The sequence below is a fragment of the Mesoplodon mirus genome, assembly GCF_964341445.2.
Source record: "Mesoplodon mirus genome assembly, chromosome: 18".
Taxonomy (NCBI): domain Eukaryota; kingdom Metazoa; phylum Chordata; class Mammalia; order Artiodactyla; family Ziphiidae; genus Mesoplodon; species Mesoplodon mirus.
In genome coordinates this window covers 17,693,208-17,709,240 of record NC_138994.1, presented here as the reverse complement: position 1 = coordinate 17,709,240, position 16,033 = coordinate 17,693,208, and the positions used below count along the sequence as shown (strand labels likewise).

Genomic DNA, 16,033 nt, shown 5'->3' with positions numbered 1-16,033 from the left:
GCTGGAAAGGGTGTGGAGGATAGGGAACCCTCCTACACTGTTGGTGGGAATGTAAGTTGGTGCAGCCACTATTGAAATCAGTATGGGGGTTCCTCAAAAAAGTAAAAATAGAGTTACAGCCTGATCCAGTAATCCCACTCCTGGGAATATATCTGGAGAAAACTGTAATTCAAAAGGATACATGCACCTATATGTTCATAGCAGCACTATTCACAATAACCAAGACATGGAAACAACCTAAATGTCCATCGACAGCTGAATGGATAAAAAGATGTGGTATATATATATACAATGGAGTACTACACAACCATAAAAAAGAATGACATAATGCCATTTGCAGCAACATGGATGGACCTAGAGATCGTCATACCTAAGCAAAGTAAGTCAGAAAGACAAAGACAAATACCATATGATATCACTTATATGTGGAATCTAAAATACAACACAAATGAACTTACCTACAAAACAGAAACAGACTCACAGAGACACGGACAAAGCCTGCAGCGGAGCCAGCAGGAAACCTGATCTCTCCCAGGGTCAGCAGCAGTCATAAGAGGGAACGACACCCTTCTCTCTCAGCAACTGCTGCTTTCCTACCAATGATACCCCTAGACAAGCTTTGCAACTATTGGCAGGGGTGCCTCAATACTAAACCACTCCCCTTGTGATGGCCCCCAGTCCCTAGTTAATCCCCAGTGCTTCTAATCCCCACCCAGAAACAGCACCCACTCCAGAACTGGTCCTTGCTTCCCATAGACTCTCCTCAGAATCTTTTAGAAGACACACCTGAAAAACAGCTTCCCTCTTCCCGCTCATGCATGGCTGGGCATCTTGGGGCAACCCTGGAGGCTGTACCCCCTGGTGGCTGGCTGCAGAGGCTTTACCAAAACAACTTTCCTGAAACGATATCTACCCTACTTACTACATGTTGCTGAAAAGCACTATTAGTTATGAGTTAGTTATGAGTGCATAGAAAAAATCTTATTGCAACATTGCACGCAAAGGAAAAGCTCCCTTGAGGGTCAATTCAGAGGTTCCCTCTTAGAAGGGACAATTTATAGAAGGAGTATGGTCAGAGAGCCACTGCTTGGCCAGAGGTCACTGGGTTTCTGATTGAAGACAACCAGGTAGGTGGGAGAGGTAACTAAGTTCCCAGAGCAAACCCCCCCTTTTTTTAAGATTTATTTATTATTTATTTATTTTATTTTTGGCTGCGTCGGGTCTTAGTTGTGGCACGTGGGATCTTCACTGTGGTGCACGGGCTGCTCTGTAGTTGTGGCGTGTGGGTTTTCTCTTCTCTAGTTGTGGCATGCAGGCTCCAGGGCGCGTGGACTCTGTAGTTGTGGCACGTGGGTTCCAGAGCACGTGGGCTCTGTAGTTTGCACGTGGGCTCTAGTTGAGACGCTCAAGCTCAGTAGTTGTGGCATGTGGGCTTAGTTGCCCCACGGCATGTGGGATCTTGGTTCCCTGACCAGGGATCGAGCCCACGTCCCCTGCACTGCAAGGTGGATTCTTTATCACTGGACCACCAGGGAAGTCCCCCAGAATAAATCTTAATGCCATTAAAATTTATTTAAAAATTGCTTAATGGCGGGGAGGGAGATAAATTAGGAGTTTGGGATTAACATATACTATATATACTACTATATATAAAATAGGTAGACAACAAGGACCTACTGTATAGCACAGGGAACTATACTCAATATTTTGTAGTAACCTATAATGGAAAAGAATCTGAAAAAGTATATATATATATATATGTATATATGTAGGTGTAACTGAATCACTTTGCTGTACAGTTGAAACTAACACAACATTATAAATTAACTAGGGACTTCCTGGTGGCACAGTGGTTAAGAATCGCCTGCCAATGCAGGGGACATGTGTTCAAGCCCCGCTACGGGAAGATCCCACATGCCACGGAACAACTAAGCCCGTGCACCACAACTACTGAGCCTGCGCTCTAGAGCCCACGAGCCACAACTACTGAAGCCCGCGTGTCTAGAGCCCATGCTCCGCAACAAGAGAAGCCACCGCAGTGAGAAAGAAGCTCGCGCACCGGAACGAAGAGTAGCCCCCGCTCGCCACAACTAGAGAAAGCCCGCATGCAGCAACGAAGACCCAACGCAGCCAAAAACAAATAAATAAATAAATAAAATTTTAAAATAATAAAATATATTAACTATGCCTCAATAAAAGAAATAAAAATTGCTTAAGCATTTCATCATAAATGCTATTTTTTTCCCCAGAAAGAGACTGTGAATTGTATCACCTAAAACAAAAAAAGAAAGAAAAGAATTGCCCCAGACCAGGTTTGGGACAATTTTTATTTTGTATTGTGATGTCCTCTGAGATTTTCTCTGATATTTTGTCATTTAAAAACTGCTAATTGTTGGGGCTTCCCTGGTGGCGCAGTGGTTGAGAGTCCGCCTGCCGACGCAGGGGACACGGGTTCGTGCCCCGGTCCGGGAAGATCCCACATGCCGCGGAGCGGCTGGGCCTGTGAGCCATGGCCACTGAGCCTGCGCGTCTGGAGCCTGTGCTCCTCAACGGGAGAGGCCACAACGGTGAGAGGCACGCGTACCACAAACAAAACCTGCTCATTGTTATGCCGTAAATTGATTTTGCAATCCTCAGCTTGAAAAACCCTGTTCCAGAAGGAAGGATGGGGGCAGAGGGCGACGGGGAGGAGAGAAGAGGAGGAGAGTCCTGGAGTTCCCCCACCCCCGCCAGAGACGGGACCTGCATCCACACACCTCCTGGAGCTGAAACTGTCCCGTATTTATGGTTCCCAAATCAGTTTACTAAAGGGTTGTGTCAATGAGATTTAGGTCATTCTCAACCTCTTGGTAGGGAGGAGATTTTTTTTTTTTTTTTTTTTTTGTGGTACGCGGGCCTCTCACTGTTGTGGCCTCTCCCGCTGCGGAGCACAGGCTCCGGGCGCGCAGGCTCAGCGGCCATGGCTCACAGGCCCAGCCGCTCCGCGGCATGTGGGATCTTCCCGGACCGGGGCACGAACCCGTGTCCCCTGCATCGGCAGGCGGACTCTCAACCACCGCGCCACCAGGGAAGCCCAGGGAGGAGAGTTTTTTTAAAGATATCACATCTTTGCTTCACTCTTCGTGGGCTAGGAGACTCAAAATACTGAGGGGCATTTTTCTATCCCTCAACCAAGAGGGCAGGCAAGACTTCTTGTTCCCAGGGCAGGGTTATGGGTTCCCTAACAGTTGTTTTCAGCTCTGGCTGAACACGGAATGTGCCAGATACTTTGAAGGTACCAAGCCCCAGGCTCTTGTCTGCAGCCTATTGCGTGTGTTTGGGGCTGTAGGAGCTGGAGGGCAGAAAGGGCAGAATGGTTGGACCTAGAGAGGGAAGGGGTGCCTTTCAGAGCCCCAGGACCGAAGCAGAGTTTGCGGGGTTCTCCAGTGGTAGCCTTTCCACCTGCCACCCGTCCTGCTCCCACAGGGCAATCCCAAGAGGTGGGGTGTGGTCAAGGGGGGGCCTGAACTGTGGTTTGGGGGTTTGTGTGAAAGGATCCAGCTATCTGAACAGAGAGAACTTACTATAAAGAATTAACACAGGTATAAAGCTAGCCATGTCGCTTAGGTCACTAGGTAACTGAAAAGGTGAAAAAAAATAATTCTAAGGTGCCCCAGAGGTGCCTGAACCTAGGACTGGGGGACCAAAAGGCAAAGTCGGAATAATTAAAACACAGAAGCTTGAAGGAAAAGCCCCTGGGAACTAAAACCCAACTCTCCGAAGGGGGCACATGCTTGCTGGTGCTGGAGTCTCTGAAGGGGGCTCCAGGCAGCTGGTTCTGCAAGGGTCGGAAAAACTACAAAGTGCATTTAGTTGCCGCTAAGGAACTGCAGCTGCCCCAGTGAAGAAGCCTTCCAGTGATGATGGAACCGCCAGCAGCTGGGAAGCAGCCAGCCCCTCCTCCTTCAGCCCTGTAAGCCCTCTAGCGCCCCCTGATGGCAGAGCCCGGCAGGGAGAAGCAGGTAGCGGAGAAATGCAGAGTCCCAGCCCCTGTATCACGGAGCCCAGCTTAGAGGGTGGATTTTATAAGTTGAATTTTGTCCCCCGTCTAAATTCATGTGTCAAAATCCTAACCCCTAGTTCCTCAAATCGTGATCTTATTTGGAAGCAGGGCTGTGGCAGATATAATTAAAGATGAGGTCATTAGTGTGCACCCTAATCCAATATGATTGGTGTCGTTTTAAAAAGGGGAAATTTGGATACAGATACACACACAGGTAGAACGCCATGTGAAGACAAAGGCAGAGTGCTAGAAGGATTGCCAGATATTGTCAGCAAATCACCAGAAGCTAGGGGAGAGGCCTGGAACAGAACTTTCCTCGAAGCCTCAGAGGGACCAACCCTGCCAACACCTTGATCTCTGACTCTGGCCTCCCTAGAGCTGGAAGACAATGCATTTTTGTTGTTTAGGCCACCTAGTTTGTGGTACTTTGTTACGAGAGCCCTAGCAGACTAACACAAAGGGGCTGGAGCAGAAAGACAACAGCTGGTCACAATCTCTAAACCTCGCTTGACTCAAGGGAGAGGAAGCTCACCATACAAGGATCACTTGGGCTCAGACACCGGGCATCTCAGCAGCTGCCTCAGTGGACAGAAGACCCCAACCCCCCAAAACATGCCTGAGGTTGAATTCCTTTCCCTCTTGGCAAAGGGCAGCTCATAATCAAATTTTATGATTTAGGAAAAATACCAAAATTGACATTTCTTGTACCTGAGTGTTATGGAGCCAATTCATGCTTGATCCACCGTATTTTTTTTTTTTTTTCACTCAGCCAGTCATCATCTTCCAATAAGCCAGCAAGAGAAAGACAACTCCTAGTAACCCTCAGCTTTCTGCCATTTGCTGTTGGTTGTTTGGGCTTCGGAGACAGAACGGGAGATGCCACATGGGGTGCTGGTGATGGGAAAGTGAGCTATTTCAGGGCGTGTCGTTTTGGCCACGGGTATTTCAGTAACACAAGTTCCTTGCTCCTCCATCAGTAAGCCCAGCCCGGGCTTGTCTGGGGCTGTTTCTGGTTGCTATGGAGATGAGCCCCACCCAGCGGTTCCCAGTCCAGACCTCCCTGCTCTGTGGAGTTCAATATCCCCAGGCACAGCTGCAAGGCCTGTTCTGAGTGATTCCTGCCATAGGAGTGTTTACACAACGCCCCTGCTGTCAATTTCCCCTCTGTGCCTCCAAAATCCCAGAAAGCCAGAAAGGCACAGGCATCACCTTCGAAGTTGTCCCCACCCCACCACGGAGGAGCCACGCCTTGAGGGACCCTTCTGCAGGAGGGAACTCAGGGAGGGGCTAGGAGGGGCTCTAGTGGGTCTGGGCCCTTCCCTGCTATTTCTGGGTCCTCCTTCCAACAGTCCAGGGTGGGTGGGTGGGGGGATCATCTCCATCTCCCTGGAAACATGCAAGGTCTCTCTCATCCTCTTTTTTCCCTCCTTAAACCCATTTCTCACTTAAATTACAGAGTGTTTTTTTTTTTTTTTTGGCCGCACTGTGTGTGGCATGCGGGATCTTAGTTCCCCAGCCAAGGATCGAACCCGCGCCCCCTGAAGTGGACGCGTGGAGCCCTAACCACTGGACCACCAGGGAAGTCCCTATAGAGTGATTTTAAACTTTCAAATCTGATTGTATCGTTTACCCATGTGAAACCCTGCCTTGGCTTCCCATTCCTCCTAAGTAAAGTCCAGAATCCTTACGAGGCTCTGCACTGCCACCTCATGTCACTTGCCTTCCTTAAAACACTTTGGTCCCCTGGAGTGCTTGGCCCCTTCCGGAGCGCACACCCATCCTCTTTGTCTTGCTAACTCCTTGTCCTCCAGGCCTCAGCTGTCCCTTCAGGGAGGTCCTCCCTGGAAATGAGCCTCCCCCATGCCTAATAGGGCCCCTTCTCGTGACCACTGTTTTTTTCCTGCTTTCTTTCTTTCTTTTTTTTTTTAATTTCTGTCCCTGGGAAATTTGTGTTTTGTTTTGTTTTGTAATATAGCAGAGGGAAAACTTTTCTTCCCCTCAGTAGTAAAATACACTGGATACATCATATAAAATTTACCATTGTAAGTGTACAGTTCGGTGGCATTAAGTACAATCACATTGTTGTGAGACCATCACCACGATCCATCTCCAGAACTTTCTCATCATCTCAAACTGAAATTCTGACCCCATTAAACACGAGGTCCTCAATCCCCCCTCCCCCAGCCGCTGGGTACCACCCTCCTACTTTCTGTCTCTATGAATTTGCCTATTCTAGGTGCCTCATATAAGTGGAAACAAACAAGATTTGTCCTTTTGCATTTGGCTTATTTCACTTAGCCTAATGTCTTCAAAGTTTATTCATGTGATAGCATGTGTCAGAATTTCATTCCTTTTTAAGGCCATTGTATATTCAGACCACATTTTGTTTATCCATTCGTCCACTGATGGACACTTGGGTTGCTTCCACCCTTTGGCTGTTGTGAATAGTGCTGCTGTGAACACGGGTGTACAAGCATCTGTTTGAGTGCCTGCTTTCAGTTCTTTTGGGTGTATCCGCAGGGGTGGAGTTGCTGCCCTTTTCTTATACAGTACTTACTACAGATGCAATTATCACACGGCCGGTTGTGTGGCACAGGCATCTCTGTTTGGGTCACTCACCACTGTATCCGCAGCAGTACACCACACTGAATAAATATTGTTGAATGAGTGAGTGAAAGTGTCCAATCTTAGTGGGTGGGGCAAAATGTAAGTAAGCATCCTGACAAATTTAGGTCTGGGTTAATCTTAGCACCCAAAGAACAAATCCATGGATCCCCCAAGGATTGACAAAACTTCCAAGAATATCAATTTTACTCATCGTTCAAGAGAAGAAGAATACCAATAACACTTATTGAAAGCTCACTCTGTGCCAGACTTGTGACAAGCACTTTGCCTAAATTACCTCATTTAATCCTCAAAATAACACAGACTTCCCTGGTGGAGCAATGGTTAAGAATCCGCCTGGGGGCTTCCCTGGTGGCGCAGTGGTTGAGAATCTGCCTGCCGATGCAGGGGACACGGGTTCGAGCCCTGGTCTGGGAGGATCCCACATGCCGCGGAGCAACTGGGCCCGTGAGCCACAACTACTGAGCCTGCGCGTCTGGAGCTTGTGCTCCACAACAAGAGAGGCCGCGACAGTGAAAGGCCCGCGCACCGCGATGAAGAATGGCCCCCACTCGCCGCAACTAGAGAAAAGCCCTTGCACAGAAACGAAGACCCAACACAGCCATTAATAAATAAATAAATTTATTTAAAAAAATTAAAAAAAAAAAAAAAAGAATCCGCCTGCCAATGCAGGGGACACGGTTTCGAGCCATGGTCCAGGAAGATCCCACATGCCACAGAGCAACTAAGCCCGTGTGCCACAACTACTGAGCCCGCACGCCTAGAGCCCGTGCTCTGCAACAAGAGAAGCCACCGCAATGAGAAGCCCACGCACCGCAATGAAGAGTAGCCCCCGCTCGTCACAACTAGAGAAAGCCTGCACCCAGCAACAAAGACCCAATGCAGCCAAAAATAAATAAATAAAATAAAAAAACTATATTCCATAATTTTATTTCATTAAAAAAAATAATGCTAGGCAGTTTACTCTGTATCTCCCTCACGTGTTTCTTGCCTCCCCCAACCCACTCCCCTCTGGCAGCCACCTGTTTGTTCTTTGTCTCTGTGTTTGCAGTTCTATTATTATCCCTATTTTACAAGTGAGGGAACCGAGGCATGGAGGGGGCTAAGCACCCTGCCCAAAGGCATGCAGCTGGGAAATGGCTAAAGTGGAATTTTTAGCCAAGACTTTCTGATTCCAGAGCTCACACACAAAAACCATTCTCCACTGTGGGGCAGAGAAGTGTTGTTCTTTACATTAAAGCAAAATCAGAGATATTATCGAGTAAAATTCAAAAATTGAATGTCATTTAAAGACAAAGTACACAAGGCATCAAAGAATGTGTCCTACCTGCCTCAGTGCTCGGGGTGTGAACTCCCTCCCTGGCGCCTTCTCTGAGGACGCTGGGAAGGAGGAGGTCGAGGCTTCTACCCAGGTGGAGACCATGAGGACCACCCACGGCCTCCTGCAGTTCTTAGGCATCTCAGGAGGATGTGATGGTGCAGAAAGGGCGTGACCTCGTGTTCCAGATTTTGAACGTTGGCATCAAATGGGAACGTGTCTGTTGGGTGTGGGGATGACTGGGTCACAGACCCTGCAGCTAAATGCTATTTTCTTCCCAGGGGAGAAAACCCAGCACCAGTAGAACCGTCTGCAAACCGCTGCCCCTCCCAGTTCAGCCCCATCTTCCTGGCCAGGCCCTCCTTTTTAGCCACAGTCTCAGTCCAGCCTCACCCTGTGCCTGGGAGGAGGGGAGGTGAAGAAAGGCACTTCTATGAGTTCCCTGAGTGGGTCGGAGGAGGAGAGGAAGGAAAAGGATGCATCTGTCCCTTTCCTCCTGGAGTTGGGGGTTGGGGGGGTATGGTGGGAGGGGTGAGGGGTACGGGACCCAGCTGTCCTTAGTTGCCAAGAGGGGAGAGATGCTTAAGTCCGTTGGTCAGTCTGTCGTTTGGAATTCCGGAGCTCATTTTCCCACAGAAACAAAGCTCAAGCGGCGGTTGGCTCCCCGCCTGGCCCAAAGGAGCCAGACTCAGCTAATAGCAACACAGCCTCAGAAGACCCTTCACATTCTTCACACACTGCCATTGTCTGTGACTGGCGGGGCTCCGGAGATCACAGACCCTCAGGCAGCTCTGGAGGAAGGGCTCTGGTGGCCGTGGAAACTGGGCCGAGGGCAGCTCTTACACAGGCTTAGCTTTGGGAAGCAGCGCGCACGCGCGTGCGCATGTGTGTTTAGACATTTTAAAGCACACACCTCAATTTCTTCATCTGGAAACGGTAGTGGTAAAAGAAGATGTGGACTAGATCGATCGTTTTCTAACCTTTCGCCTTTTTAACAGCTTCTCTTTTTGCAAGTCATCTTGGTTAAAATCTGCTCTGATTAAAGTGTTGTTAGGGGACAGTGAGAGGCTCGACCCCTGGTTTCCCCTCCCACCCCTCCAGCCTCGTTATACCTCCTCAGAACTCCAGGTGTCCTCAGAGCATGTTTGAAAAGTCACTGGGCTGGATCCACACACATAAGTACACAGACATACACACCCAGGCAGACGTGAAGACCTATACGCTAATGCACACGCAACATACAAGCACAGACACACACACAGAGGCACAGAGACACATAACATAGATACACATAGACACACAAACACACACATAGGCAAAGAGATACACCCGAAAACACACAGACTCTCACATACACCCCATCTCTCCGGCTCTAGTATTTTCCTAGAGTCACAGAGGAAGTGCAGGGTTGCAGCTAACACTCCATTCTGGGGATAACACTGAAACCTGGGGGCGGGCTCAGCCAGCTCCTTGTGAGCTGTGCAGCCCTGGGTGAGCCAGTCCCTTGCTTTGAGCTGTAAATCTGTTAACACTGGGAAGTGAAACTAGGATGCACAAAGTTCGGGACTTCCCTGGTGGCGCAGTGGTTAAGGATCCGCCTGCCAATGCAGGGGACACAGGTTCGAGCCCTGGTCTGGAAAGATCCCACATGCCTCAGAGCAACTAAGCCCGTGTACCACAATTACTGAGCCTGAGTTCTAGAGCCTGTGAGCCACAACTACTGAGCCCACGTGCCACAACTACTGTAGCCCACGTGCCTCTTGTGCTCCGCAGCCACCGCAACGAGAAGCCCGCACACTGCAAGGAAGAGGAGCCCCCGCTCGCCCCAACTAGAGAAAGCCCGAGTGAAGCAACGAAGACCCAACGCAGCCAAAAAAAAAAAAAAAAAAAAAAAAAAAAAGATGCACAAGGTTCCATGAGTCTTTGGAAGCTGGCAGTCACTCTGCAAGTTGGCAGGGACTTTGTGGCTGCAGACTTGACTAGTCAGGCCCGAATTCCAACCAGGAAGCGCCAGTCCTGTGCAGGGGCCATGTCCATCTAACTAACTCACGTTCCGGTTCCGTGACATGCCAGGACCCTGCATCCAAGGGTTCTCTGTAAGGGGAGTGTGTGGGGTGGGGTGGGGCGTGCCAGGGTAGGGGGTGAGGGTGGGGGTGGGAGGGGCTCTGGGAAAGGTGGGAGGCTCCCATTGGTCCACGTTGTGACAGCGACAGGAGCAGCCTCCCCCATCCGCCCCAGGCCCAGGGAGTCGGGGCCCTTGGCTGTCAAGGAAACCGTGTTGAGAACACAGAGCCCCAGGAGCCAGCAGGCCCCGCCCGGAAAAACAACATCCTGGCTTCTGGGGCACCAGCAGGCTCTGTGGGAGGGGCTATTTTTAGCTGGTGAGGCAGCCAGGGCGGGACTTGTATGGCCTTGCTGTCTGGCTGCATAACTCACCCATTGTCCCACCCGACCTTGGGCTCTTTGCCTGCCTCTGCTCTCCAGGCATGGCCCTCCCTGGCGTGCACCTGAGTCACAGACAACCCCAGGAGGAGGGGGCTGGCCTGGGAACACACTCACCTCGTAGCCTCAGGGGGCAAGCCTTCCCCTTGAAAGCAGAATGCGGGCATCCCAAGCTAGGATGGGGGTTCTGGAGCAGCAGGGGTACTGGGCCTTCTTGGGAGAGAGATGGAGGTTCTGCTGGGGCCCAGGGCCCAGGGTCTCCCCACGTGGAGGCGAAGCACCGTTCCAGCCGCACAGCTGGTGGGAGGCAGCTTCCAAAGGAGGACACAGGTCATTTTAGCGAAGACGTTCTCCACTCCAGGCGCACCCAGGGGTCGGTTCAACCACATCTCTCATGGGCTGAGAAGTTATGTGTATGAAAGAAGCTCTAGGCCTCAAACTTTCTTGCCCATGCCCAGGAGTCATGCCCCGCTCTTGGGGGGTGTGCTGTATTTAATCCTGGGCACAAACACCATTAGGCAGGTCCAGAACTAGGCTGTGGCATCATGGATGAAAATAGCGGATGGGGGCTTCCCTGGTGGCGCAGTGGTTGAGAGTCCGCCTGCCGAAGCAGGGGACACGGGCTCGCGCCCCGGTCCGGGAAGATCCCACATGCCGCAGAGCGGCTGGGCGCTGAGCCTGCGCGTCCAGAGCCTGTGCTCCGCAACGGGAGAGGCCACAACAGTGAGAGGCCCGCGTACCGCAAAAAAAAAAAAAAAAAAAAAGAAAATAGCGGATGGGAACCAGGCTGTCCAAAGCAAACACTCGGACAGCCAGAATCACTGTGGGGCTGGACCCCTCCGGGAGAAGCCACCTCTACCTCTCCCTGTCCAGCACCAGGGAGCAGGTGTGCCCCAAAGGGTAGGCACCCCATTTCAGCTTCCTCTTCCTGGGCCAGGGTTCTCCCTCCCAATAGGAATCTGGGACTAGGGGCTTGTTCCCTTGTCCTGCCTTTCAAGACCTGCTCTTGAAAGATGAGAAGTATTGGGAATTCTTGGTAGGTGGAGAGAAGGGTAGAAAAGGGAGTCATTCATTCGACAAATGTTTATTGAGCACCTACTATGTGCCAGGCACTGTCCCAAGAACCTGGGAGAGGAGGGGTCGGGGTAACCCTGGATCTGTCCAAGCTGCAATGCCTTCTCCCAGAAACAAGGCCTGCAGGGGGACAGGGTCTGGGGAGCCTCCTCCCTGAGAGGTGGAAGGCCTTGTATATGGAAGGTGGAGGCCTCTAGAAATGAGAAGCCTGGGGAATGTGTGGGACTCCAAGGCTGGTGTCTTCCCTGGGGCAAAGCAGGGTTGCAGAGAAGCAAGCTTCCCAGGAGCTGGGACAACAGCAGGAGGAGGCCCCGTGCCCCCTGCATCACCTCCTCTTCAGCACGGATATGCAGGACTTCTTGAGGGGCCCGATCTGCAGATGGGCATCCACGCTCTCCAGGAAGAAGGCGGGCTTGAGCCTGTGTGTGAAGAGCCCCGCAAAGTGGCTGTCCAGGCGGCTCTGGAAGGGGTCAACCGGGGAGGCTGGGGTGCCACTCCGGCGGGCCCGGGAGGACTTCAGCCTCCGCAGAAGGCTCATCTTGCCATCCCGCACGGCGTAGAAGGCCAGGGCTCGGTCAGCATATTCCAGGCAGATCCCGACGGTGGGCGAGAAGGGGTGGGGCAGGAGCACCTCCAGCCCGTGGAACCAGACGGAGAAGCTGCGTCCGTTCCACTGCAGGCAGCAGGAGTGAGCATTGCGTCCAAGCCGGCCCCGGTCGTAGGGCTCTTGTGGGGAGAAGTCTTCGGCCATGACTCCCACGCTGACCCAGCCCTCAATGATCTCCACCTCCCAGTAGTAGGTGCCCCGGTCCAGGGCGCCCTCGCCGAGCACCTGTTCGCAGTGGGTGAAGCGGGTGGGCGACTCGGGGTAGTTGATGGGACACAGCACCCTCTTCACACCCTTGGTTCCAAACAGCTGCAGGAACTTATCTGCCGTGTCGCTGTCCAGGTCCACGATGTAGGCAACTGCTCTCACGGAACAGAGAGAGATGCAGGGCTCAGGTCCAAGGTCAGGTGGGACAGCCCCTCCCCTAGGGGCCCACCTCCCCAAACATAGCCTCTCCCCTCCTCTGCAACTGGCCCTCTGCAAGCAGGCCACCCTGGGGAGCACCCCATGAGCTGACCTAGTTCACCACGTGAATGAGGGACAGGAATCCAAGCCCTCATGCGCCAGGGCCCAGCCCAGCAGCCTTGGGAGGGCCCCGTATGAGCAGCGGGGCAAGCCCAGATGTCGACTTACACTTGAGGAAGTAATCCCTGGGAGCCTCACTCTCCAGGCTGTTGGTGCTTTCGGGGTCCTGTGACTCAGCATCTGCTGCAGAAGAGGAGACAGTGCAGAGGGGGTCTCCCCGGCTGCCCGTGGCTGGGCCGCTGTGCAAGGTGACACACACCCCCGAACCTGTGACTGAACTTCCCCTCCTCCCCATTCCTCCCAGCACTCTAGGCCACCTGGGGACAGGCACATGCCCAAATATGGTACACTGTGTTCACACACAGGCCTGGTCCTTGGGCTCTGCCCTCGCTCCACTTCCTCCCTGGGCCTCAGCCCTTCTGAAGCTAGAGGGTGGTCTAGGGGAGGCCTGCTCTGCCCCCTGGGCTGTGGCCAAAGGGGCTGACTCGTGCTTACAGGGTGGTGGCTCCAGCCATTGGCAGGATTTTGGGTCCCACCCTGAGCCTGGCAGTTTCCATCCTCCACTCCTGAACGGGCACCAGGCCTGGTGGCCCGTGCGGGGAGTCTGGGGAAGGATGAGTCACTGGCGGGGGACACCCACCTTCCGCGCCTGGCTTCTGCAGCCCGTCCTCATCGCCGTCCAGCCCCTGCAGCTGCTCCCACTGGCTGGTGCAGGCCGAAGCCAGGCCGTCTCGTACCACCTGCATGGCCTGGGATGACTTGGTGAAGCTGAGCTCCCTTGGGGGCCCGGGCCCAGGGCCGCACCCCTCCTCCAGGGCCAGCCTGAGCTCCAGGAGCTCCTGTGCCAGACAAATGCCCATTAAGGCCCTGCTGGCCACAGCTCCTCCTGGCTGGGGTGAGATGGCACCGCCAGGGGGCTGGCACAGCCCTGAAGCCCAGGCACGCGCCGCCTTCTCCCTCCGCCTCCCGCCTACCCCCTTCCGTGTCCTCTCTGGCCTGCAGAGCTGCCCTCACCTGCAGGAAGCTGACCGAGTCGGCTTCAGGGACCTGACTGAGGTTGCGGCGGGCCCGGCTGAGCCGGCTTCGTTGTCCCTCCTGCCGTCGCAGGTCGCCCTGGGAGCGGCCCAGCATGGTCGCCTCCCCCTCGTCGATGAAGGCCAGCACCTCTGCCTGAAACCCCTGCAGGACGGCCTCAGCCTCGGCAAACAGCCGGCTCACCCTTTCCCGCTCTGCCACGGCTGCACTCTGCACAGGAGGACAGAGGTGGCGGTGATGAGGGCAAAGAACATCACTTCCCAGACCCCACTTTCCCACCCTGTCCTCTCGGGGGGACAGAAGCACCAGCCCCAGCTGCCCTGGATCTATGTCAGGTCAGGGGAGACACGTGTGCTCACTGGAGCCGGGCAATGCCTTGAGCGTGGGCTTCTTTAGAGTGCACGGTACCATGCTGAAAGCTCACACTGCCAGGAGGCTACTGCAGGAGTGAACGGGGGCGGGGGTTAGGACGGGATCGGACCTTGATGAGGGCCACCGTGCGCCGGGACTGTGCGATGCCCGCGCCCAGCTCGTCCATGCGGTCCTCCACAGCGCTCAGGACTTTGGGCTGCTCGGCCTGTGAACGACACCCTTGAGTACGGGGTCTGGCAGAGGTCACAACCCTGCACTGGGGTCCCAGGCCTCACCAAGGGGGGAGGAGAGGGGTGACCTGGGAGGGAATGGTATCTGGGTATAGGTGGGACTGAGAGTGGCCATGATATGCCAGAGGTGCTTCAAGCCCAGGCTGGTGCCATTCCCGAATGCCCAGGGAGAGGGCAGTCTGGCCAGCTGTAGGTTGTCTGCCTCCCCTCTTTGACTGGTGAGCAAGTAGAGGGCCATCTATGGTCCTCAGTGTTGCTCACATTCATTTGAGAACTTCCTTCAGTGGGGAAGAGGCAAAGAAAGAGAGTGAGGAGGGGGCCCTGCACAAGATGGCATTCAGCTGTCCCGGGGATCACTGTCCCCAAAGAGTCTGTGCCCCCAGCCCAGGCCTGAAAAATAGGGATTCCGGGCAAATCCCCTGGGTCTTATGAGTCACCACTCCAGGCAGGAGAGACGGAAAATCCCAAGGCAGAGGCGCCAAGACCGGGCTGGGGGCCAAAGGAAACTGGGGGCGGAGGTAACCGGCCAGGCAGCGCGCACATGCTCCCACCACGGGCCCCCGGAACAGCTGGACAGAGCGGTCTGTGTGCTCGGCCCACCCTCTGCAGCACTCCTTTCACCTGCCACACCCATCCAAACCCTCAGCCCAGGCAAACCTGAGCGGGGATCTGCAGGAGCTCGGCCGACGCAGCAGCTGCCCGGCGACAATCAGCCGCCTGGGACCACGTGGGCCTAACCCGGCTCCCGGTTGCTTAAACCCCCAAGGGCCCCGCTCCAGCCTCAGGCCCCCAGCCCGCCCATCTTTTTCGAGTTCTCACTGGGTCCCTCCAACCCCCATTCTCGTCCCGAGCGGAATGTCCCACAGCGAGCGGAGACCGTCAGGGCTGGAAGGGACCGCAAAAATCCTCAGGTTAGAGGAGGGAATTAAGGATGGGGGTGAGGGGTCCCCGGCCCTCGGCCGCCACGCGAGGCCCATCGCCCGCCCGCCCGCCGCGCCCGCGCCCCACCTCCTGAAGCGCGCGCTCCTGCTCCAGCGGCACGAGCTCGTGGCCCCGGTGCTCCTGGGCGGCACAGGCCTCACACAGGCACACTCGCTCCGCGCGGCAGTAGCGCTCGAGCGGCCGCAGGTGGCGCGGGCACAGGCTCTCCTCCAGCCGGCGCAGCGGCGGCACCAGGCGGTGTCCGCGCAGCGCGGGGCTGCGCTCGTGCGGGCCTAGGTGCGCGGGGCAGAAGGAGGCGAAGCAGGAGAGGCAGGAGAGCGCGGCGGGTAGGGCGGCGCCCTCGGGGCACGCGTCGCAGCGCACCGGCTCTTCGCCCGCCGGCCACGGCTCCGGCGCGCAGGGAGCCGACGGCTCCGGGGCGCTGGGCGGCGCGCTGGGCGGCGCACTGGGCGCCACCGGCTCGGGGGCCCGGGCCGGGCCGGGGCCGGGCCCCGGGCCCGAGCCCTGGCGGAGCTGCAGCAGCTCGGACAGCGTGTGGTTCTTGCGGAGCTGCAGGCCGTCGGGGAAGGGCTCCTGGCACAGCGGGCAGCGGGCCGTGCCTCCCGGCCCGCCGGCGCCACCCGCGCCGCGGTGCGGCCAGAGCGCGCCCAGGCAGGCGAGGCAGAAGTTGTGGCCGCAGGGCAGCGTCACTGGCTCCCGGAGCGGCTCCAGGCAGATGGGGCAGCTGAAGGGGCCGCTGCCGTCCATGGCTCCTCGGTCGCGGGGCACCGCCTGTGCTGCTCCCGTCTGGGAGGGACCCGGACTGTTCGCGATGCGGCGCC

At 55.0% G+C, this 16,033-nt stretch overlaps 1 protein-coding gene across 2 annotated transcripts; it reads right to left on the bottom strand.

Moving 5' to 3' along the window:
• Positions 1-11,495: 11,495 nt before the first annotated feature.
• On the bottom strand, positions 11,496-16,033 carry TRIM47 (tripartite motif containing 47). 2 transcript variants are annotated; one of them, XM_082605242.1, is made up of 6 exons: positions 15,279-16,033; positions 14,150-14,245; positions 13,648-13,878; positions 13,274-13,472; positions 12,742-12,813; positions 11,496-12,467 (listed from the first exon to the last, which is right to left on the bottom strand). In XM_082605242.1, exons 1-6 carry the CDS (start codon positions 15,957-15,959, stop codon positions 11,827-11,829), a joined length of 1,920 nt encoding a protein of 639 aa, XP_082461368.1. In that variant the 5' UTR covers positions 15,960-16,033; the 3' UTR covers positions 11,496-11,826. The 2 variants fall into 2 exon arrangements, with proteins under 2 accessions (XP_082461368.1, XP_082461369.1); XM_082605243.1 differs by having other exon boundaries at positions 12,742-12,816; positions 15,279-15,982.

What these genes read in the sequence shown, in the direction of transcription:
- TRIM47 (XM_082605243.1), bottom strand. Translation starts at nt 15,959, where the DNA reads ATGGACGGCAGCGGCCCCTTCAGCTGCCCCATCTGCCTGGAGCCGCTC. An exon ending in AGGAGCGCGCGCTTCAGGAG is followed by an intron (nt 14,246 to 15,278) that starts GTGGGGCGCGGG and finishes TGTCGTTCACAG; the next exon opens with GCCGAGCAGCCCAAAGTCCT. An exon ending in GCAGAAGCCAGGCGCGGAAG is followed by an intron (nt 12,817 to 13,273) that starts GTGGGTGTCCCC and finishes CCTCTTCTGCAG; the next exon opens with CAGATGCTGAGTCACAGGAC.